The 24186-nt window shown below is 46.3% G+C and overlaps 1 protein-coding gene across 1 annotated transcript; it reads right to left on the reverse strand.

The window, feature by feature from the left end:
• Positions 1–3150: 3150 nt before the first annotated feature.
• LOC144157742 (uncharacterized) lies at positions 3151–23466 on the reverse strand. The gene is made up of 5 exons (XM_077688515.1): positions 23306–23466; positions 13459–13610; positions 12273–12340; positions 10812–10898; positions 3151–3336 (listed from the first exon to the last, which is right to left on the reverse strand). The coding sequence occupies exons 1-5, from the start codon at positions 23420–23422 to the stop codon at positions 3203–3205; spliced, it is 558 nt and encodes a 185-aa protein (XP_077544641.1). The 5' UTR covers positions 23423–23466; the 3' UTR covers positions 3151–3202.
• Between the last annotated feature and the right edge of the window lie 720 nt (positions 23467–24186).

A 24186-nucleotide genomic window follows, 5' to 3' on the forward strand; every position in this document is an offset into this window, starting at 1 on the left:
ACCGTTGTTAATATAGGGTACTTTATTCTTCACTTAGGGAACCCCGAGTATCAATGGTTGGTTATTGGAGATCCTAAAGGGACCCATAAAAGCCTTTGGTAGAAGTTAGAAAAGGCCTATATTGTCGCGTAGCACCAATATAGCGACAGAATGCCGTTCGAATTATTGATCTACATTCAGTATTAGCTGCGCCAGAAGCAATTAAATGCACCTCTCCCCCCTTGACGATCGATTTCTCCTCCCTCTCCGCTCCTTTTAATGCAGCTGGAAACACTGGGAATAGCCATGTGACATCGGCGACGCTCGACTTCCGTTCTGCGCTAGCTACATTTCTGCGCCTAGGAACGCGTTAATCGTGGCGGACCCGCCTTTGCCTCGGGATCGCGCAGAAAGGAGGAAGAGCAACCGGAAGCCAATGGCAGTGACGTTGCCGGCGGCCGACCTCACCGGCGATTGGGCGAATCAGGGGGCGGCTCGCCGTTGCGTCAGCCGCGATCGCCGTTGCGTCAGCAGCGATCGGCTCGCCGCGGCGTCGCGCTCATCGGCTGAGAAAGATTATCTTCAAAAATTGTTTAAAAATTATCCATACAACGTATGGGGCTCACACTCGGCTCAAAAATCCCCCGTTATGTGTTCTACCGCCTGAATGCATTTGATTGCCACCTTCACAAAGCTTTTCTGGGTTCCTTTAGAGCCAAGCGTAGACAACCGTGCTAGAAAAATATAAATCAACCAACCTCATCACACAGGTCATATTTATATTACTTGTAGCCTAAAATAAAACCGAACATGTGAAAAACCTAGATTAACCAACCACATCGACCACCAAGCGATTATCAGTGTCATTACTGTAAAGTAGCATTCTCTTGCAATAGGGTTAATGGTTATTACATCGTCCTGCGGGCACCCACTGTCGCAGGTTGGGGAGTTCAAGTGAAATTAATAGACCTATTTCAGAGTATTTTATCTTGTATTCAATGGTACTATTGCTACGTAGTCGGTTATTACAGAATTTGTGACGTGAGACTAGCTTTCAGTAACCTATCTACTGAATTATTTGCCACTGTGGCATAACCGCCATAGGAATAGGTGACAATGAAAAGTATGGCTTGATTCACTTTAGTTAATTCTGCTTACCGCTGCCCGCTAGGGCTGGTTTCCTGTTATTCCAAATTGTCTCATAAAAAATCAACCTCACTGAGCAGGCAATGTGCTGTGCTACAGTTCTTTAAGCAATGTTTCGTAAGGATGGCCAGCCAGTAGAAGTAAGAATTGACAATCACGCACAATTTGTCTCCACAAAATTTTAATCTTATTTAGTGATGTGGGTAATCCGTCCTGTCAGACCGTAGCCATACCATACAAAGGCCAAAGTATGGGTGGGTGTTTGGGAGGAATTTTAAACACGTTCGTTTATTGTGCCCTGCTAGAAATAGGCTGCTTCAGAATCCATTTAAGCTTATTTGTCCATCTACAGGGTAGCGCCTTATTCGCAAACCGGGCCTGCCGAGTTTATTCTGCTTACAGAGGTCAGGCTCCCTGCACACTGTATTTATTTCATTAGAGAAGCTGGTAATAACGGATTAGAAAAACTCGAAATTTTGAATGGTTCGTACGAAATGTGATGTCGTAGTAAATTTTTTTTCCTCACGTTTCCCCTATTCAACAATTGCCTGCGGGAAATGGCCCTTTTGGTTACTGTGTTGTACTTAACACTTCCTACTTTTTACTCAACACTTTTGCTGAACACGTTAACATTTCGTGTTTTACTTTGCGGACTACCGCTTTTGACGACGCGGTTTTCAGGAGCAATAGAGACAAGGAAAAGGGCGCGCCTGCCGTGGTCGGCGGAAAGCAAGAGGGGGAGAAGAAAGAGAGAGAGAGAGAGAGAAAGAGAGAGAGAGGAAAGAGAGAGAGAACATTTATTAGAAAAGGGTGACAACTGATCACGATGGACGAAAGGCGTGGGGAGGGGGGTAAGGGAAAATAAAGATATGCTGGGAGATCTCAGTAGCGTTAATAATTGGGCCAGTTCTTGGAATCTGCCATTAGTGGGCCAGTTTGTGTTCATCGTAATAGATATCGCAATAGAGCCAGGGGTTTGTGCAGGTGTACCAGCTCGTTAGGAGAACGAACCACTCGAACAACTTGTGCTACAACGCTTTTAATTGAATAAACTGCAATTTCAGATAATAGTTGTGCATCAGGTTTTTGTGGATTGGGATGTGGTTGGGGTAATTTGAATGTGCGGTGCCTGGCGAAACCTAGGCACCACCAAACTAGGTGTGTGAGGTCTGATGGAGTGGTGGTATGGCAGTAAGGACATCGAGAGGGCAGGTGAGGGGCATAGCATTTGCGAAGTGTTCCGGGTGGGTAGGCGGAATTTGCAACGTATTTGCTAATAAAGATTTCGCCTGAGCGGGGAAGCGGAGGTAGGCGGCAGAGGTAGCCAGTGGCAGTTTGCGCTTTTAGACGAGACGGACGCAGCGATCCTTCTTGTGGTGGTGGATGCGCATCGCTGGGGAGGGTGACGGGGACCGCGAAGAGGAGGCAGGTCGGTGACAGGAGGTGGGCGATTCTCGGCGAGTTCTTTGCTGGACGTGAACGCCCTGGAGACTCAATGCCGAACCACCCCTCCCTTCAAGCATTCTAGACTGGCGACAACTTCCGAGAGTTGACGACGCCATGGGCCTTCTGTAAACCGCAAACTCCCGGCAGAACGCCACATCCTTACTCCACCTCGACCGAGGTAACGTCCAGCGCACTGCCCCTACAATCGCAAGCCATCGGCTCTACACGTGAGCCTGAACCATCGGGAACAAGATTTCTTCTTAAAACTGTAACTATTAGATTAGATGTGTTTTAAATCGTTTGTTTCCTAATTTGTCATGCGAATATAGTTCATCTGTATCCTATTTCATCCCGTCACGTTCTCCGCCAGTTCTACTTTAACCCCCTTCATCACTAAAACAACCTGCACAACACCCCTATCACCTGGCTGCTCGAACCAACCGGTGTTCTAGCGCAACGAGGTAGATTAATGCTATTTTACCTAACTCAACTTATCATAATATTTCTATTGAAACTTGGTGCGGACGAACGCAAAAGATTTTTCCTTTTGCTATGAAAAACAAACGCAGAAATGTCACATTGAAAAGCTTTTATTGCTTTTATTTTTAACTTCCACTTTTTAAGGATGTCTTCACAGGTCCTGTGATTCTTGGCACATGTCTTGACTGTAAAGTGACACCCCTTGATCACAGTAGTATGTAAATATATCGATGCACTTTTGAGGGATATTGTCCTTGACTTCACGCGTAACCCACAACATGCACTCTGCAAAGAGACAGAATTGAAGTGTGAGACCAGTCAGAGACAAATGCTAAGAAAATTTTTTCTTAATGCAAGGTCTGCTTTGGGTGCCGGTTAGTTCGGAGTCGCGATTATTAGCATTGAGTGCGATATAGGGAATCAGCTTCTAACCAGGCAAAGTATTCTTAGAAGCCGCTGTTTGTATTACATTGTGTGAACGTAAAGAGCTGACCAAAATGCATCAATTTCATAACACGCTTCAGGTATTAACACCACACCTGATACCTCACTCTGACAAATCTAGCCGTACTGTGCGCATATGATTTTCAGAGAACGCGCATGTTGCGTTTTTTTTTACGTGAATAACTATCGATGACCACTAACATTATCCGAAATTGGTACTGCTTTGGTGTAGCAACATCTTGACAGAAAACGCTGTGAGAAACACCAAACCATGTCAAAAGGGTAGTCTAGGGATAATGAGTTACCTGAATAGGTATTTTTTACAAAGGTTCACAAAACACGCCTCTATATTTGCAGTAAAACTTCTAACTGAATTCTGGAATTTACGTTTTTTAAAGTGAATATTGTACAGTCACAACGTCGAATTTGTGCTCTAAGTGCTTCTACTTACTTCCCAGTTGGCTTTGTGTTCTCGGTATCTTTTAGGCAGTACCAAAATACCACAACAATGATATCATTAAGTGTGCAAGGTTGATGAAACGTTTGGCATTGCAGGCGTGTGACGCGTAGGAACGAAACTCGGGATAACGGGATACGAATGGGTCATATTTTCAGCGTTGCAAAAGGCGAGAACAGGAAGCAAAGGTGCAAACGTTACACTATGCTCGAAGACTTCTAGCGGGAGTTCAAGCGAGGGAGAAATGTAAACTTTTTTATAGACTCTATGGCGGACGCTCAGTGACGTCCGTAATAGGTCTTTGGTAGTCCAGGCTGCCTCAGCGTGTTGGCCGCCAACCGCAAGTACTTCTAGGGCCAGCGACACAGGTAGCACTATGCCCTGCATGACAGGTGTAGTGATGGTGCTGGCCTGGCCGTGCTGCCAGGTGTTAAACAAAGCCCCAGGAGTCTTCAGGCGTCGCACGCGTCAGCAGCTTTCGCGTGTCTAGAGCCACTGGTAGACAGGAACTGCGGGTGTGTCTGCCGTCCTTGTCAGCTCGTTAGCCGCCAGCTCCTGATGACGTCCGGTTCCGCGATCAGCTGCCACTCGAACCGCGTTACAATCTGCTCTCCGAGCACCTAGAGCATCTGTTTGTTTTGTGTGGTCAGCATTGTTTGCTCTTCTATGGTCAATGTTCGCAATAAGCCCCCATTTCAAGGGGCTGCTTCGCTCAGACAGCCTCACTGTTTGGAGACCGTCTGTGCGCCATAAGGCTCAACGTTCTATAACTTTCACAATGTGCACACACACACGAATAAATAGAACTCGGTAGAGCACAGTCGACCTATGTAATCGGCTACAATGGTTCCACTACGTTGATGTAACGACCACGAAGTCATATTTTTTAGAGCCAACCTGCACTGCAGACATCTGTGCTGATGTGATTTCTGGAGTTTCTACGAGCGAGTCGCGGGTTCTGACTTTGTAAAATTAATGGCTTCCAAAATACCTCTACATAACATGTATTAACTTCACATGCGAGAGCAAGTCCTTCCCTCTCTACTGCTGAGTGAGCACCTTTACGAGGCAAGAGACGACGGCTGGCATTTGCGATACAATGGACAATTCCTACATGCGTCTGCAAAGTACGGTGCGAATTCTGGCCAAGGAAGTGTTGGTCTGAGAGATGAATGCCTCAGAAAAATTGGGAGCTTCGAGAACACGCTTCTTTGAAAGCATTTCCTTTAGGGTGTTGAATGCCTCTTGCTTGACGTCTCCGCTCCCATGGTCCTTTCTTCTTCCTAAGCTCCGTAAATGGATGTAATACTTGGAAATACCGAGGAAAGAACCCTGTATTGCCCAGTGAGGCCTAACAAAGAGCGCACCTGCTTAGTCGCCTCGGGGAATCACATAGCATCCATTTTATCAAGTAAGTCTAGCTGAAGTACGAAGGAGACCTTGATCTACAACGCTGCCAATAGACGTGACCGAGGAGTACCCGATCCTACTCCTTTTCGGCCGAATAATCAGGGCACCTTCTCCCACCCGCCGGAAAAAAAAGACGGAACAATTTTCGATGATCTGCTGATGTTTTTGTTGCGATGAAAACGTCATCAAACTGCTGGTAAACGTTTGGGAGGCCGTCGACTAGTCTTCCTAATAAACGCGTGAACACAGCAGGTGCTGTTTTTAAGCTGAAGGACAACAACCAAAATTGAAGGCCAGAGGTGCAAGAGAAAGCTGTCATTGGGTTTGGTTCCTCGTGCATGTGAACCTGTCAATCAATCTTGAAAAAATCAAACTTCGATACGTATTGGCTGCTGCCTAGTTTTGCGAACATCAGGCCTACTCAAGGGATAACTTATTGCAGGCGAGGATCGAGATAAGTTGGCAAAAGTCTACACCGAACCTTAACGTGCCGCCCTTTTTCTTGAAGGCCGGAATTGGGAGTTGATTAAAGAGCTCCGAAGGCTCAATGTTTCCCTTTTGAAGCATTTGCGACACCTCTGAACACACAGGCTCCTGAACGGCAAACGGCATGGGGTTCTGTCGTACGTAGAACGGTGTGTCTGGCGTGAGATGCAACTTGCGCTGGACCCTATCGGTGCATCCACAGACACGCGAAAACATACTCTTGTGCGCCTCTAGGAGGACAGTAACTTGTTACTGTTGTTTATTGTTGTTCTGTTTTTAGACCGGCGAAAGTTTTATGTCGCGAATTTTTTTTTTGGTGCGGGTGCACACAAGGCCGTTCTTCTAGCCCGCCCTCTCACTGGAGTGCGACGGGAGCTTGTTAGTGCAGCTAGAATTTTGGATTCATATTTGGGGAAGGGAAGATACTTGATCTCCAACGCTGAGCTAGCAACTTTTTGTGCGTTGTTATGTCACAGCTGCATCTTACCGGTACTCACCTACGGGGCAGAAACTTGGAGGCTCACTAAGATGGTTCAACTTAAATTGAGAACGGCTCAGCGGACGATGGAGCGGAAGATGATAGGCGTAACATTAAGGGACAAGAAGAGAGCTGAGTGGGTCAGGGAACAAACGCGCATTAAGGACATATTAGTAGAAATTAAGAAGAATAAATGGACGTGGGCAGGGCATGTATGCGAAGGCAAGATAACCGTAGGTCGTTAAGGGTAACAGAGTGGATCCCTAGAGAAGGCAAGCATTGCGGGGGGCGGCAGAAAGTTAGATGGCAGATGAGATCAAGAAGTTTACGGGGATAAATTGGTCGCAGTAAGCACAGGACCGGGGTAATTGGAGAATATTGTGAGAGGCCTTTGCCCTGCAGTGGTCGTAGATAGGCTGGCGATGATGATGATGATGATGATAATTATGGTGTCATAGTATCGCTTCTGCACTGTTTGAGCCTTGTTAAGCTGTTCGTGTAAAGTGGAACAAATGTCTTCAAGGCGTATTCTGAGATCGTCTACACGGCCATACGAGGGCTTCGTGTCTTCGTCCATACCTTCTCCTGTCCATACCTCCTTCAGGATAGCCGTAGGCTCTCTTGCAAGTCTCCCATAACTGAGGTTAAAGGGCGAGAAGCCTAGACCGGCACGCGGAACTTCGCAGTAAGCGAAAAGTAATGGTGCCAGCTACCTATTCCAATTCTTAGGGCCCTCTTCGCACATACGGCGAATCGTCCTTTTCACCGTGGCATTGAGCCGCTTGAAAAGTTTGTTGTCTATGGGATGACATGGGGTTGTTGGCAACTGAGTAAAGAGGAGTAGCCTGCTATGGTCTTTTAGCGGGCCGCATGTGAAAGGTTTACAAGGGCCGCTGATAATTTCTTGTGGAAAATAAATGCGAGAATACGTGTTAACAATCCTTCGGCTACCTTATCCGGCTCAATACTTGGTTAAGGCCACTTGGTCTTGATAAAGAAAAGGAAAGTCTACTAATGTAAGGGCACACCAATTCCCCGTCTGGGTGGCTGGGCGATATATTTTATAATCTCGTTAGCTAATCGCTGAAAGTGAGTCTCGGCGACTGGAATCTATCATAAAGGTACGGGTCACACCAGATGTTGGGGCACCGTTCACTGGGAGATGTTACAAGATTTTACAAAGCGTGCGATATCGGATTGCTTGACCGGTAAAACTCCTTGACCACCATAATCTGTTGTCGTTTTTATGCTTTGGTGGCTAGATATATTGTCTTCGTGGGCCCCTTCGAACACGATGCTACAAAAAAGAGCCGGAAGAACAAGGTGTTTCCTCTCTTCCTTAGATGGCCACCGATACCGCAGGAAAACAATTGCGTGTACCAGCGCGTGGACCGTTTTTCTACCCGTAGTGTAGTTTTTTTCCAAAACATTTGCAGCAGGACAGCGGAATGCAGTCTCAGTAGGGTTTACATTTAGTTGGTGTACTGTAGCTACAGGCATCTGTGCTCTTAGTTCGCTGGACTTGCACGTTTCCCCTTCTTCACCGCTCTGACGGGCGATGGTGAGGATATTTGGCTGCGCCTACTTGACCTTCCAGGGCGCTTCCTTGACTACTACTTTCGCTTGTAGAAGGATGCCCCTTGGTAGAGGTGGCAGTGCGCTGCTGCTGTCCCCTCTAGTTGGCATACCATACTGTGGCGCCTCGAGCGCCACTGAAGTTTCGGGAAATCGCCTAAAATAGGCTGCACACACAAGTCTCTGTCATTTGGCCTACGGACACCGACACGAGAGTCCAAATACATCCCCCAGATTGACCAAATTCTCCAGCTTCCTTTCTTTCCATCAAACACCATGTAACAACGCGAGATTCTGTCGCGGATGCCAGGCTGTGAAGATTCGTTTGACCTTGCAGGCGTTTGATGCTTAGGAAGGAAAGTGAAGAGAAAGCGATTAAACGGGTGATATTTACAGCGCTCCCAAAAACGAGAAAAGGAAACACAGCTGAAAAACAACACAGACGACTCAAATGTTCTCCAGCGCGAGTTCAACTGAGGGAGACACGGAAACGTTATCACTGGATCGACGGCCATTGGTCAGCTTTGTCTGTGCTGGGTGGTCCTTAGTCTAGGATGCATCAGAGCGTTGTCGCCCGATCGCAAGTACTGCTCTGACAATGCCACTGAAGCCACAGCACGCCTTCGTGGCGACGCAGTAATGCTGCTAGCCGGTCCCGTGATCACGAATCGCGGCCAGGTGCAGAACCCATCCCCGGATGTAGGCTGGATGCGAAGGCGTCGTCGAGCCCCAACTCACGTGTCTGTAGCCAGTGGTAGACACTAAATTTGGGTCAGCCTTCCCTCCTTGTCAGCTCGTCTGCTCGCAAGCTACCGAGGTCCTCTGGTTCTGCGATCAACTGCCGCCCAAACCGTGTCGCCCTCTGCTCTTCTGGCTGTTGTTGTCAAGGTGCGGCTTAGACCCAATCAGCGGATCGGCGAGACATCAGCGGTTGGAGAAAAAAATTGTCTTACGGTACAAAGGTAACTTTTTGAGGTTGGAAAACATTTTGGACTGATAAATTAGGAAAAAAATAACTGGAAAATTCAAAGTGAGTGGAAATATTGAAAATTTTATAGAGAATCGATTAGTATTTTTTAATAAAGCTGAGGAGGGCAAAGCAAACATCTAGGCAGCTGTACCCCGTCTCAGAAGCCCCGAATGAAAGTAGTGCCGACACTGAAATGACAAACCGAAGGCTGCGCAGCGGTACTTCAAGTAGCTGGTACCTGAGTCTGTTAAAACGTGAACACGATACTAGGAAATGGTCGACGAACAATTTCCTATGGAGTATAATCGACAGCTGCACTTCATGGCAGTAACTACACTAAGGTGTTGGAGCCAGATGAGATCTATGAAGGTACCTGTGTAGCTGGGGAAGCCGACAGCGAAAAGCCGTTAGTATGACCTCGAGGTTGCGCGAAGAACGTCAGTTGGATTTCCAGGAGAACTTAACGGGGGAAAAAATCTCTCATGGGCACTAAAACTGATTCCTGCTGCCCTTGTAGATTTAGCATCCTGCGATATCTAGCAGCAGTGATAAGAAATGTTAGCAGCAGTGATAAGAAAAGAGATCCAAGCATGCTCAGCTGCCAAAACAAAGATAAGGTGGAAGGAACGATTATGATGCGCGTTCGAGAGGGGCGCGTCTTTATCGGCAAAAAGATCTAAGAACACTGCAAGCGAATCTGGAATTATAACTGGGGACACAATGGACTCATCCAATTACGTAGATCCAAGGCAACTTGCAAGAATCAAGCGTGAAATGTAGGACTAAAGTGTACCAGTCGGACTGAAAATGACCAATTAAAGCACCACCCAGGGCCTCCCTGGTTTTCTTCTTGCAGCTGTGCGTGGACAAAACGTTTTGGCTTTGATTCGGCAAACCTGATGGCCTTCACATTACCACATGTCCACGGTTTGAAGCAGGGGTGCATCAGTTGCCTGTCTTTTTAGCAGGTTTGTTTAAGCGAAACGGAGATCTCGCGTCCTCTGCACTGGCGGCTTGTCGAAAAAACTGAATCGGACTCCAACACCTTATGCCACCTCTTAGTACCGTCTTCAACGTCATTAGGATCCCTACCTTCTTTGCACTCTACAACTGGGATGATAAGCTGGGTAAAGGTCCCCAAATGTATTGCTGCCACAAAAATGTAGCAGTTACATTCTGGAATGGACCTTTTCCACTACCCTCATCGGCGCATGCGCTCCCAGGCACCCCCATAACTTTCGGACGTTCGCTCTTATCGCAACTGCCGCTTCTGACGGCGCCGTGAGCAGGCCAGTACCAACTTCAAGCGTATTATAGTTTGCCTTCGGTGGTCACTGCAAAGCAGTAATTCCGGGGTCAATCATTGGCATTGACAAATCGCCTAACTTCTTCAACAGGCCGAAACAGCGATATTTCCGCATGACGTTGAAGAAGCGGAGCGCGATACGTATGCAAATCAAGCCTCCTTGCTACCACCACGGGTGCGCCCCGTGATTAACAATATTCGACAACATACTCACCACAAGCCATGGTCGAAAGAGGCGGCAATTGCGCTTTTCGTATTCACCGCTGCAAGCACCTCTTTACGAGTGGGAAAAGTCTTTTCTTGCACCGAAACGGCGTCGAGTTATATTATATTCTTTAAAAACAATTCTTATATTTTTGGTTACTGTCCAGTTAAAATCAATACCACTCGTACGACTTCAAAAAGATAGGTTTCATATGTAAACATCCTTGTATCTCAAACCAAAAAACCATTTCTCTTAATATGTAACTTTTTAGTGCGCCGTTCGAAAAAGCGAAGGCATTAAGGTGATTATCGAGGCAGATATGTTGGAAAATACTTCAACTGTGAACTTTGGGGATACAGTGCTGATTCTCGTAACTGTGCAGAATTGGAGCGAAAAACAGCTGTTCTTATATAAAAAACTCATACGTACCAGGTAAACCTCGGTATTGAAGTTCGGCGATGAGGCAATTCTCATAATCCGCGTACGGATATTTTACAATATAATGTTTGCTTTCGTCTGCAAACAAGAAAGCGTAAACGTGCACAGTATTTTAGGGGACAAACAAAATTTATAAAGCATACAAAATCGCCTTTGCGCTCACCACCACCACTGCTCAAGAAACCATCATCGTAGTTGCCAACTCACTGTCTGCCCGCCGCTTTAACGCCATCAGCCACATCGTATTCCCTGTCGTCCACCTTCTAGAGTGTTTTATACGCCATCTCACCTCCAGATAACCTGGAGCCCGGGCAAGGGTATGGAGATAGGAATAAGATGAACCTTTGAACTACCACTGGTCATAACTACAATGTATTCTTTGTCTAAGCCTAACCACATCTAACGGAAGACAACGAATCTGTACCCGGGACATGCAAAAAGATTTACAGCACTACCGCCGCACAGAGAAAACGTTAACCTCGTATTGGGACACTCTGACCAAAAAAGACTCTACGACGTATCACCACATTAACGTTAACGCGCACATCCCCCTCGACACCTTCCGCCATGATATCCACCGCATTTGTTATCAATCCACTTACAAATTCTGGTCCCACCTTTTTATTTTAAACTACGTAATTGGTGTATGCTGTCTTATCCATTGGCTCTCACCCAACTACACTGCGAGGATGAGACATGCTGCAGCAGTGTTTGTAGTGACATAACGGCCTGCTGGATGAGACATGCTGGCCTGCTCAGATTCCCTCGATAAGCTTCAACTATTCAAGGGGGCTGAGCTGGCGGTGGCCACCCAGTTAGGTATGGACTTGTGATCCTTCACCCACATGGTCCCTGTCAACTGAAAACTAGCCCTTTTCATTCCTCATTCCTCTCTAAACAATAACTTTCGTAAGAACGTTCCTAGGATGATAAATACATTCGCAGTAAATAAGGTGGTCAATATAATGATGAACCATTTGAAATTTCTAAAATTTGCACTGATTACTTCATAGTTATTCACCTCAATTCAACTGAAACTTGTATAAATTAAGCATTCATCGCTCTACTACGTAGTAGGTGGACCGGCAGTTTGATAGCTCTTTTTTTATCATCAGCACCAACGGCATCGTCGTTGTTACAACGGCAGTGCTCTTCAAAGCCTAAAGAGGAAGTTTTTAATCACCTGTTTAGTTATGAGCTTTTCACAAAGGAACATCATCATCATCAGGAGCATTAAATCGACCGTTGATCAATGACCCGCCATGCAGTACGTAGCTTTTGACACTCTTTCTGGCACACAAGAAATTTTTTCGTTGTAAAGAGCTCTACAAGTTTACATTTCGACAACTTTCGGCAGTACTTGGCTGTTACACGTAAATCAACCGGGTGATTTCTTTATCTTCAGACGGCGTCTTCTTCAATCGAGCATCATTGGTGGACTGAAATGCTTACCATCGTCAAGGGTATAAATGGCCGTATCCAGCGTCGGACCTGGCTTCAGCTGGAAGGTTATGTTTCTCCTGTGCAGAAGGTAGTTTTTTCAGTTATTCTGGTACCACTTATTCTGTGGCATGAGTTGAAACTAGAAAAATTACACTAACGAGCAAGCATACCTCGCAAAACTGGACGCCACTCACTCCCGCTCACGCAAAAAATACATTTTCCTCCCGCACTCACTATCTGTGACGTTCACCACTTGCCCTTGCCACTCGCACTCACTCGCGCTCACGTTCACCACTTGCCGTGACCATTCACCCTCACTCGAGCTCGCACTTACCGCTCGCTGTCACCACTCGCACTCACTCGCGTTCACGTCCACCACTCGCCCTCACTCGCACTAGCGCTCACAGCTCCCTCACACACGCACGCACTAACGCTCACGCTATCCATATGCTGTCTCCATGCGCACTCACTCGCACTCAAGCTCGCCACTCGCCTCCGCCCCTCGCACTCACGCTCACCACTCGCGCTCACTTGCGCTTACGCTCACCACTCGCAGGTGCCTCTCACACTCATTCGTACTCACAACTCACATTGGTCACTTAAACACCCTCGCACTCTCGCGCACTACTGGCATCGTCCACTCACATGCACTCGCACTGGCATTCACCGTTTACATCTCAGCTCACACTCACAATTCACAACCGTTCCTAATACTTATTCGCATTCCAACTTTCACTTCTTTCTTTACAGCATTAGAATTTCATCTTCGCTTGATGTCTGTAAACCAGATGAATCCTTACACATTTTGGAAATCTCCGATGTGGCCACTTTGAGACCGACACCAAAATGATACCAATTGGTGAATCAAGACAAAAAGGAGCAGAGACTTGAATAATTTACATGACAGGAATAATGAGACGAAGAAGCCTTAAGCCTCTCTAGCGTTGGTAGTGTTTTTTAGTCCTCAGTTTTGTTATGCGAGGAGGTTGCAACTCCGAACCCTTTCTGACGTAAGATCACTCATCTAGTTCTCTGCGCTTCACGCCCGATCTTCTGTGAAACGTGGTAGGGTCAAAAATATCTCCACACTTCATCGTACGTGGAGACGAACATTGGGTTTTTTCAAACAAAAAAGCGCAGTGCTCAAACCATGAAGTTGAACCTTTCAAGAGAGCAGGCGTCGAACATCACTTACTTTTCGTGGCCATTGCCTCCTGCCAGTAGCCAGGCATATGTGGCTGTGGAGGCTTCGAAGTCGTATTCCAGGCGCTCAGCAGTCACGCAATCAAGATCTCCATCTTCGTCTTGATCGAATATTGCGAGCAGAGAAGGGAATGCTTGATATATCTGTAGAAAGCGGTTTGAGTATAACAGGTAACATTGCTGTCCACCTAAATAAAAAGGATTCGTTTTTAGGACCGTTTAAGCAGTCTCAGTTGTCCCCTTTCTTTCTCTGGACGTTTATGATGTTTTGACTACATAACTTTTTCGACTGTTTTCTTTGGAACAGGATAAAATTGTGTCACCTTCATGGTGATTGTTAATCTAATGCATTTCATTCACACTTATTTCTACTTTTCTCGCATTCCCTTAAAATTTTCTCGCTCCTCAGATGCACTGTGGTTGCAATCATCTACAAGTAAACAATTACTACTGTATTGTTGCTGCACTTCGGTTAGTTAACTTCCACGAAATGAGCACGTTACTAGCGCGTATTCCAATGGCGAGTGTTCCAATCGGAATTGTCGAATTTACGAGTAAAGAGTACTTTGGTATCATCTCGGGCATCTAACAGGCTAAACTAGATAGGTTCAACTACGCTTGGAAGGCGCTTTGGTACACATACAGCACTCCCTCACTAGAGAAAAATCCGGCCACCCTAGTGAGTTTAGTTATTGGCCCCCACTTCCTCTGACTGACCAATTCAACTTTTGACCTTGAGTTCCGAACAGGTGCTGGGCACCTGACCATGACAGTCATGCAGAGATAATGTAAGGGTACTAAGAATCTTTCGGTCCAGAGAGGCCACCTAAACCTGGCAACGTCATAAACCTGGCAACGTCAAAAACATGAACCCTGTCTATCTAAGGGAGCTTAGCGGTACTATTAGGGGAGCTCGGGCACTTGGTGTGGTATTATAGGGTTAAATTACGTTCAAAGAACGGAAGAACGCTCAATGGAGCTGACTACGGGCATATTTTATGCTACCGAGTACCTCAAGAAAAGAAAGAGTACGAGGTGGAATTTTATTTCGCCGAAAAATAGCAGGGAACGTAGAGAAGAGAGCGGGTCCTTCTAGAACGCCTTTTTCTGCGGCGTAACTTGATGTTCACCGTGCGACGTGCGCATAAAAACTGGCGTTAAGCGAGCTAATCTTGTACCTAGGCATAAAGTCATCATCCGAATCCATGCACCGCAGAAGCGGTCAAAATGGCTGTGTGGGTGACAGAGTCCAAGGCTGCTTTTGCGACTACTAAAACTGCGATTGGTATGAGGGTGAACATATTGTCAATGGACAATATGTACCTACGGAAGGCACTCATATTTTGCGATCATCATCATCATCATCATCATCATCATCGTCGTCGTCGTCGCCCTCTTTATGTCCACTGTAGAACGAAGGGCAACCTCATTTACTGTCGCGCTCTGCGCGAGTCTATTCTTTGCCTCCAAAGTTTGTTATGTCGTCTTTCCATAGAGTTAATGGCTTCCCCTTCTTCTAGTCCCATTCTTCGGCGTCCATTCTGTTGCGCCTGTAGTCCACCTGTTGTTAGTTTATCCTATTACATGGCTACCCAAACTCCATTAGTTTTTCTTCACTTTACCTATAACATATTCTATTCGAGTTTTCTCCCTAATCAGGGTTGCTAGTTTTCTCCCTCTACGCGGTTCTGCTAACATTATTCGCTCCATGACACGTTAGGCGGATGTAAGTATGCTTTCTAGTTGTTCAGTAAGGCGCCAAATTTCCGCTCGGTATGTCACCACAGGAAGGGGGCATAGGTTGAATACTTGTCTTTTAAGCGGAAAAGGTACCTTACTTTTCATTAGTTGGGAGTGTTTGGCGAATGCACCGTACTGCATTTCTATTCTACGACGGATTTCTTTCTCGTGGTCGGGATAAGCACTGACCACCTAGCCAAGATAGTGATATTCTTCTACTTGTTCCAGTATTTCGTCGCCTATGCTGAAAAAGACGCGTTCGGCGTGTAAATTTGTAATTACTTATGTTTTATTCATATTTATCTGTAGCCCCACAGCGAAGCTGTCTGACTTTAGCTCTGCAATGAATTTTTAGAGTTGTTCTGTATATTTTGTGAACAAGGCTATGTCGTCTGCAAACATCAAATAGATCAAGTATTCCCCGTTCATCCGTAAGCTTAAATTTTACAACTCCAGCTTCCTGAATACACTCTCCAGAAATGCCGTGAACAATTGTAGTGAGACGGGATCACTTTGTACTGCTGCCTTTCGGATCGGGAATCGTCGCTTTGCCTGTAAAGGAGAATCCTGCCCACGAAATCGTTACATATGTCGTATAAGGGAGTCTTAGGTGGGTCCCTCGTATTCCTTTGTTCTTCAAGGCGTCCATCACTGCGGCTGTGCTAACTGAATCAAATGCTTTTTTATAGTCTTTAAACGTCATGTAAACCGGCCTATTATACTGTGCGCATATTTGTTGATGACATGGATGTCATCCACGGTAAAGTATGCTAGGCTGTAGTTTAGGTGGTTTAACTACAGTAGAACCCCGCTGTTACGCTCCTCACTGTTGCGTTTCCAAGCTGTTACGTTGTTTGTCATCGGTCACGGCATAGCTCCCATAGGATATAATGTATTGCGAACCCCGCTGTAACGTCGCAACTGTGGGCTCAGTCCAGTATGGGTTGGGTACGGCCAGTTGGGTACGGCCATTTTGCCTTTTGATGAGTCTTTGCCAGGCTTTGTACTGAACTGGCTACAAGAAGCCGCAAGTGAGTTGAACAGGCCGTCACTAGATGGTCATCCATTGAAAGTGCTATCACCATCATCACTGTGCTTACTACAGCAGTTTCACTTCTGAACGCCGCAAGCGTGATGTTAGCGCCGCCGCACTGTTGTAATGGTGCCGTGCAGCGTTTCCAGATTAAGTCAGTGGACAAAGAGCGCGGCCTTGCAGTAGAGGGGCGCGGGCCGGTACTGCCGCCGACTAGTCGGGGGCGCTGTGGTAGCCTTGAGATCGGTCTCAGCACGTCGTCTTCTGCTCCTTCCTTGCTACTCTCAGCGCTTTGTGCATCACCCATACCGTGACTTGCAGTGGTTTTGTCGCACAAAGGACCATCATTTTTTTTGCATGGTTTTCTGCGTGACTTTCGCGTGTTTGTTTCGACAGGTGCTCAGGTATGTTAGGGCAAATACGGGGCACCGCGCTCTCCCCCAGGGTCCACCTGCCTCGCGGTACCCTTAGTATGACCGCTGCTAAACCTTCAGCTGGAACGTACGGAAACGAAGGATGGCCAAGAGAAACACGGACAGCGATCATGAACCAACTCGCCCAACCCAAAATAATACCTTAGTTTGACCGTTCATGGTGTGTTCGTAACGGTTGACGATGTCTGAAGGCTCAGAATGAATGTCACAGCTGTATGTTTGTGACGTAACCTTGAAGTTTTTCCGCAGGAATCGCGCTTTCCCACGCCATCAATCCGTCAGGATTCTACGGCGCCTTGAACAAATGCCACGGCATGGACTTTGCCTCTGCCGAATAAACCCCGAACTGCAGCCTGGCGCGCAGCACGTCAACGAACGCACCGACACTTCAGAGATTCACGAAAATATGTGTGCACGATGACAGCACAGAGTTAATACGTTATTACATACGTGATGGCAACACTGGTGCTCTAAATAGAGGGTGATTTAACGACGCCAGTTAGACGCCGGCCCATTTAAATAGCTTGTATACACCCGATAGTGAGATGATGGGTCTGTGGATCTTACGATATTTGTTATCTCCCTTTTTCTGAATTAAAATTGTGTTGGCATTTTGTTTCACGCTTTGGGGTGAATTTAAAGTCCTTAAACACTCGGAGAATAGTGTAGCAAGCTTTTCTACTGTTACATCTCCACCCTCCATTAGATTGTTATTGTTATTCTGCCGCCGCCTGCAGCTTTCCTTCTTTTCATGCCGTTAAGCGCCTTTACTACTTTCTATTTGGTTGCTGGCACAAGATCGCAAGCTAAGCCTGTAGGCGCAGCAGTTCTCCCTGTTCCAGAGTCACTGGCGTAAATCCGAGTGTACAATCATTCCCGTATTTTTGTTATTTCATTCATATTGCACGTACTGTCACCGTGTTCATGTCGAAGTGGGTACATTCGTGTCTTGCCAGTTTCAAGCTCCCTCTTTTTTTCAACGTCTCCTCGATGATCGCTCTGCTGGACGCACGAATGTCGTTTGTTTTACTTGAGTTTATCAATTGTGACAGGTCAGCTAATCCACTGTACTCGACAATTTCATGTTCTGAGGCTTCAGAATAAGCTGCTCTATTTGCTGAGCTAGTTTTCTTGTATGTTTCCTACATGCGGCTCGTCCAAGAGCCTCTGCTGACTTTTAATACTGTTGTTAGGTTGTAATTAAGGGTGTCAACACTGCCCTTGTTCGTACCATCTAAAAGGGCAGTTTTGTTTGTTCTAAAGGGGTTATTTTAAACTCCTGTGTCTTGTTTCCGAATGACTTGATGCTGCGTTTCTTGCTTTTTACGAGTTTCCTTCTGTCATATTTGAGATTCAGCCTTGTTTTGCACGTAACCATCTAATGATCACTGAACTCAATCTTGCTGAGGACCTCCACGTCCTGCATAATAACTGGGTAGTCACTCAAAATAGAGTCAACTTCATTTTTTGTGCGTCCTGTCAGGACTTTTCATGTCAATTTTCTGCTGTTGTGTTTGTGGAAGAATCTGTTCCTTAATAGCAGGTTATTTCTTTCTGCAAATAGAGCGTGTATCTCCTCGACTGTTGCGAGTACCTATTAAAAAATTATAAGTATGGTGCTGCTAGCCCAGCTGAGAGTCGTGCTGCCAGGTGGCGGTCCCGCGGCCTCCGTATAGACTCCTAAGTGCTCGGGGGCGACTTGCTCCCGGCAGGGTCCCGTGGGCCACAAGGGTGACTCTGATGGGCGATCCATTGGGCGAGCCGGCCGGAACCTCGCAAGGGGCGACTGGATTAAGTTCCTTGCATAACTGTCTGCAGCGTGATAACTCGTAGTCATCATTATCATCACTTCATCAATTTCAGTTTTTTTGCATACATCTCGTGTAGCAAGCTAGGCGGCTTGGCCAGGCCAGTATCATGAAAGACTATTGAGAATCATAAAGTCTAAAGACTCACCAGTATCATTAATGACCATTTCTCTCTCTCTCTCTATTTCAAAATTTCCCATTGATTTTCCTCCTATTCTGTTTGCGCTTACGTTCGCCTTAAAGTTTCAGATTATAATTGTTAACTGTGCTGTACCCTTATGCACTGCTGAATCGACGTCTTCGTAGAAAAACTATGCGGCCTCCTCCTTATAGCTAGCTGTTGGCGCATAGCCTTGAAAAGGGGAACGGTGCCACACACCTCAAAGATCTGTAGAACGGAAGCAAAAAGCGTCGACCGAAGCGCGGGGCTGCTTCTATGCAGTGCCGAGAAAGGCAGCCTTGGCTTGGCTCTTCCAAAGTTTATCGGCTTCTTTATTGTTATTTAGAAAAATTATACCACGTCAGCAACTACATTAAGAAAAAGAGTTTCCAAGCCAAGCGAGAGAAAACTAACTAACTGACTGACTGACTGACTGCAACGGCTTACTTGCACGAATGCTTTGCTCTGTGGACAGCCAATGCACTCGCCATTTGTACAAGTGTGGCACGCACACACACAGCTGGCTGGCGCCGCATCTTTTCAAAGTGCTACGAGTTGTGCCGCGCCTCCGCCAGATGGCGCCACGGGTCCCGCGACCGAGAGAAGACGCAGTGAAACATCCCCCTCACGAGGGGCACGATCAAATGCAGAGCATTTCCGGGGGCGCACGACCTTAAGTAGTTTGCGTTACGTTAATGTTTTTTGTTGCACTTGTGGCAACTGCTGACGAGAGAGTGTTCGTCAGCAGTAATTTGAATGAGTCAACGATATAAGGCGCGTTCATCGCGTCCCATTCTGTGTCGGCTTTGTGGCGCAGTGGGTAGAGCACCGTGTACGTTGCGTTCCGCTCGCAGGGTCGAGGGATCGAAACCAGGCGCCGGATAGTGTTTTTTTTATATAGTAGGGACAACGACGGTGCGGACTACAGACGTCAACGCGGGTGACATCGTGAGTTACTGAAATGCTCTGCATTTAAAATCTTTAACCTGTATCGCTTGTTGAGCTTGATCACACCGACTCTGACCCTTTGGCTAATACCGAATAATTTTTTCACGTTCTGCGCTATTTCTGTATGGATAAAAAATCCCACCCCGTGTTATTTCTTCTCTTGTGGTCCTCTGTTGCATAAATTATGCTCGCTAGTCAGTTTTATGAAGCCTTCTTCTGTTCTTCTAACTTCGCTTAGCTCAAGAATATCCCATTTAATATCCGAGAGCTCGTGTAATAGTGCAGCTAAGCTTCTCTCGCTAGAAAGATTTCGTGCGTTGAGTGTTTCCAAGTTCATGTTCCAGGCGCGGCATTTCCGGACCCAGAGATTATTAGCACCGTCTGCTGTATCACTTACCTGACCATCGCCGTGGTCAGGTGTTTTACAGCTGCCGAGGAAAAAGGGCCGAAATGTCGCTTGGTCAATCATAAGAGTATTAGGCCATCTACTACCCCAGGACGACCAGATCCTTCTCTAGTGAGGGACAGCTTTTTTGGCGGTATATGGATACTTCTTGAGAATCTTTTTCTCTACCATATTTTCCCGCGATTACCAAATATTGTTCAACAAAGCTGTAGACCAATGAGAGGTCACCATGATGGGGGCCCGCTAGGCTTTAGAATCGCGTTAATTTTCGCGTTTTCAGGCAGCTTACCATTCTGGGGAATTGTAGAATTACAGCGTGTGGCATAAGTGCGAGAAAGGTGCGCTGCTAACCTCATCCGAACATAGACCCGACTTAGTATTCACCTCGGGGATTGCTGTTGTAAGTTCTTGTAAGGTGAAAGGCAAGTCAAGGGCGGGAACGGCTGATTGGGAAGACATAAGTGGTGACGTGTAGAGAGCACTGATACGGACAGAAACTTACCATATTGTCCTCAAACCACTTTCAAGGGGGAGTGGTCATGCAAGGAGAGGATTGTTAAAGGGTTTAGCTGCACAGTTTGCGTGTTTAACCCTTTGACATCATGCAGAGCGCGCATAAATGGTGTGTGAGTATTTACCGATCAAAAAAAGTTCCTGCATCGTTGCTACTAAAGCTTGTTTATAAGAATAGCATGACTCAGGGACCACCGAGAAGCTCGTCACTATTTTATATATTTCGTGTGGAGTTCGTGTCTCGCGACACACCTGCGAATAGCGCGCAATCTTTCGTACTCGCTAGGGGTCATTATTGTATTGATTGCGACGCTTTGTTCTAAAGCTTGTGCATTGCCGAAAAGGGTGAAATATTTTTAGATAGATTTTGTCATCTCGAGTTGCGGGCATAATGCAAGTGCGCGTAGTTTCTGTGAATGCATTACAGTTTGTGCACGGGGCCTTTTTTGCAATGCTGTGAGGGATGTCCGCTAGTAGTAACTTGCTCTTGTCTCCAAATCTGAGTAAGAATTGAATTATTCATAACAGCGCAGTTGGAACGAACGCTACATTGATACTGCTGGTTGTCCTGAGGGACACCAATAAGGTAATGCTGGATCATTTAGCACCTTAATGGCATATTTAATCAGAATATCTGAGAGTTCTGCTCCACGCGCACTGGTTTTGGAACGGCCCCCAATTATATTATCAGCATCGAAGTCTCAACAAGAGATGTGTGGCTTGAATTCATAGTGCAATGGTTTTACAGCATCGGCTCGTCGAACTTGAGTTCGGTTTGTAAATAAGCTGGGGTGTATGTGAAGGTTTGATCCCAAAAATTGTAGTTGAACTCGGCGAGACCAGAATTTGGACAAACGCCACGTTTGTACAAGATACGATAACAAGCCAGCCTGTACTACTGTGTACTCTGTGGTACGGTGGAAATAATACCCGCTCAAGCAAAAATGTTTTTTTCACTCCTGACTAGTACATGACAATGACAGGGAATTCTTAAGTTTGTAGAAGATGACACAGGTGACCCGCCTTATACTGGAGACCAAGAGCATTCAACTGGAATTTCAAATGCTTTTACGCGATTATTCAAGGACGCTGTTGGCAGCGATGCTTCGGTCATTGTGACCCAATTGCGGATGGCGCACCAGGTACGGAGCAGGATGTGCTTATATGAAATGATATGGCCAGGACTGTAACAACCTTGAGTAATCCTCTTGAAAATGGTATGGCGGAGATCACAGCCCCGGGGGCTGCCAATAACATGGACATTGACACTTTAATCAAGGCTATTTGCACTCTCGTAGCGCGGGTCGCCCCTTGCGGTTCTGCTGCGCGCTGAGCTGCGTTGGACAGTAAAGTGATAATTGAAGGTTGTATTGTGGGCTGCTGGTCCTCGATCAGATTTTTTGGCGGGCTTCCTGACAGTGTACATAGATAAGGTTTTTCGTAGTAGCTTTGGTGTGCGATATGAACGCGATGCTTGAGAAGAGCTAAGAGTTGCACAAACTACTCTAGGAGAACAGGAACGATCGCATTGTTTTCACCCTCCTCCTTGAACTCGCTAAAGTGCACGGGCAAGGATTTCGGCTTGTTTAGGCAGACGCCCAAAGTCACAGAATGTGTTCCGCCACAGTTTCCATATGAAGGGCTGCGCGCGCGGCTCAGTCTTTGCAGGGTGCGGGCCTGCGCCTTTTTTGCATCGCTCTGGCCCATTGCAGCGATTTCCATCACGACCGTGACTTTGATATATAAAGCACTGGGTTGCTGCTCCCAAACAGTCCTCTTCGGGATAACAGCCGAAGCTAAGAAATATGCGCTTTAACAACAAAGAGAAGGCTTGAGGGACATTCTTATGTTTCAAGCCTGGACATCATGATTGCGATGAAGCATCGTTTTCCTGCACACGTGAACAGCATCGCCGTACATAATTTTGTTGGTAATGACGTGCTCTCTTCTGTTTGGGCAGTGACTACACGTTGCTGACTGATCATTTTTGACTGCCAACTGCTAGAGGCCTTGGCCTTGCTGTTGTTCTGGGAGAGACGCCGCATGGTTTTAATTTACTAGCCAAACCGGTAGCCCAGTAGCCTCATGTGCTTTTAAATATACTATTTTATTGCAAGCACAGGCACTTCTGAGCAGGACGGTAGGCGCAGTAAGGACGCCAAGCTTAATTTTGCCACAAGCTGTTTAAACCAAGGGCCATAATACCGATTTAAGATTGCCGCAAGAAAAACGTCAAATATTGAGGAGCCAGTGATTTTGTGGCACTTATCACACTTACCACACTTTACACCGTGAACCACTGGAACATAGAAGGCGCTTGATTCGAAATAGGCGTTTTGTTTCAAGGGGCACATGCTGGCACAAGTTCAGGTGGGTTTTTACTGAAATCAGAGTGGTAAACTGTTCAACGTACTTTCTTGCAGTCATTTGTGCAGTAGTGTGGTTGTAGGCGACAAATATCTGCTGTTTGGCAGTCTTATGCCCATCCACGTGCTTTTTACCATTCATAGCAACCTCGTAAACTAGCGCACAATTACGAATATCAACTGTCCACAATCCTCGTTCTGCCATTTTCTGGGCGGAAATGTATCCGCGTTTTTTTCTCGCTGCAATATTTCTTTACTTTCTAACTTGTCTGAAAATTCAGGCTAAGTTTCTGATGAAGAGTCTCAGGAATGCTCATCCACGTTGAAAGCCTGAGGAAAGAAGATTTCTTTTGGAATGTTCCTATCTACGTCTTCAAACGTGTGCTTTACATTTTTGTTAATCAATAAATAGAAAAAAAACGTCAACTTACTTTTCTTACTTCCGTAATGTCGTGGTCTAGCTTGGGCTTTGTTTTGGCCTCTGCGGCCCACAAAGCGAGAAATGAGATACATATAGTTCCCGAAACTAGCACAGATAAACGAGGCATCCTTCCACTTGTGAGCGACGGTCATGCGCCGTGCTTTTAATGGCTGGTTTTGTTTACCCTGCGATGGTCCCTACGTTGTGTAGTGTGTGGTAGCCTTCGCATGATTCGCTCATTCGTGCGACACCTGCGATTAAACCCAGCATACTGCCGATTGAGCCAATCATAGTGCCCTTAGCCCTTGCACGTGATCAGACTGGACGTTTCCTTGGTAGAACAGTTCCAATGGTCTGAATAATGACCCAAAGGGACGTTAATTAAAAGTTTTGTTTAGGTCCCTCCGTCGTTCATATAGTTTGCTACATTTAATTTTCTTTTTACGGTTTGTTTTGATCTGCACTCAATTAACTGTTTATCAATCCACATAGGGTAGCGAAGAAAAAAAAGTACCCATGGCTTCCCGCTTGAGCAAGCGCCTGTCCAGTGGTCTCACGCGTCATTCATTTTAAACCGCCATTTTTATCACGTACGTTGAACCCCAGAGCACGTTTGATTGAGTTCGAGAACATATTACTTTAGGCCCTTGACTGCGCCGGAATGTTGACTGCGCCTGAAGCTGAAGCCTTACACACCCTCAGATTAGCCGTACCTATTCAATCAATACCTCGAAATTATAAGTGCATGACACATTGACGTAGCCTAGAAAATTCCTTTTGGCAGATATTTGTTCTGTATAAGTGGTCGCGTTCTGTCAAGAAATAGACATGTATTGCTTGAAGTGCCTTGCAAGTGCGTAGTGTAATGTTCATGCGTGCTGAGCAGATGCA

This window comes from Haemaphysalis longicornis, unplaced genomic scaffold, assembly GCF_048455015.1.
Source record: "Haemaphysalis longicornis isolate Haplotype H1 unplaced genomic scaffold, Haemaphysalis longicornis Haplotype H1 scaffold_10, whole genome shotgun sequence".
Classification (NCBI taxonomy): Eukaryota; Metazoa; Arthropoda; class Arachnida; order Ixodida; family Ixodidae; genus Haemaphysalis; species Haemaphysalis longicornis.

What these genes read in the sequence shown, in the direction of transcription:
- LOC144157742 (XM_077688515.1), bottom strand. Translation starts at nt 23,422, where the DNA reads ATGCCTCGTTTATCTGTGCTAGTTTCGGGAACTATATGTATCTCATTT. An exon ending in GGAGGCAATGGCCACGAAAA is followed by an intron (nt 12,341 to 13,458) that starts GTAAGTGATGTT and finishes CCTTCTGCACAG; the next exon opens with GAGAAACATAACCTTCCAGC. An exon ending in TCAATACCGAGGTTTACCTG is followed by an intron (nt 3,337 to 10,811) that starts GTACGTATGAGT and finishes GTCTCTTTGCAG; the next exon opens with AGTGCATGTTGTGGGTTACG.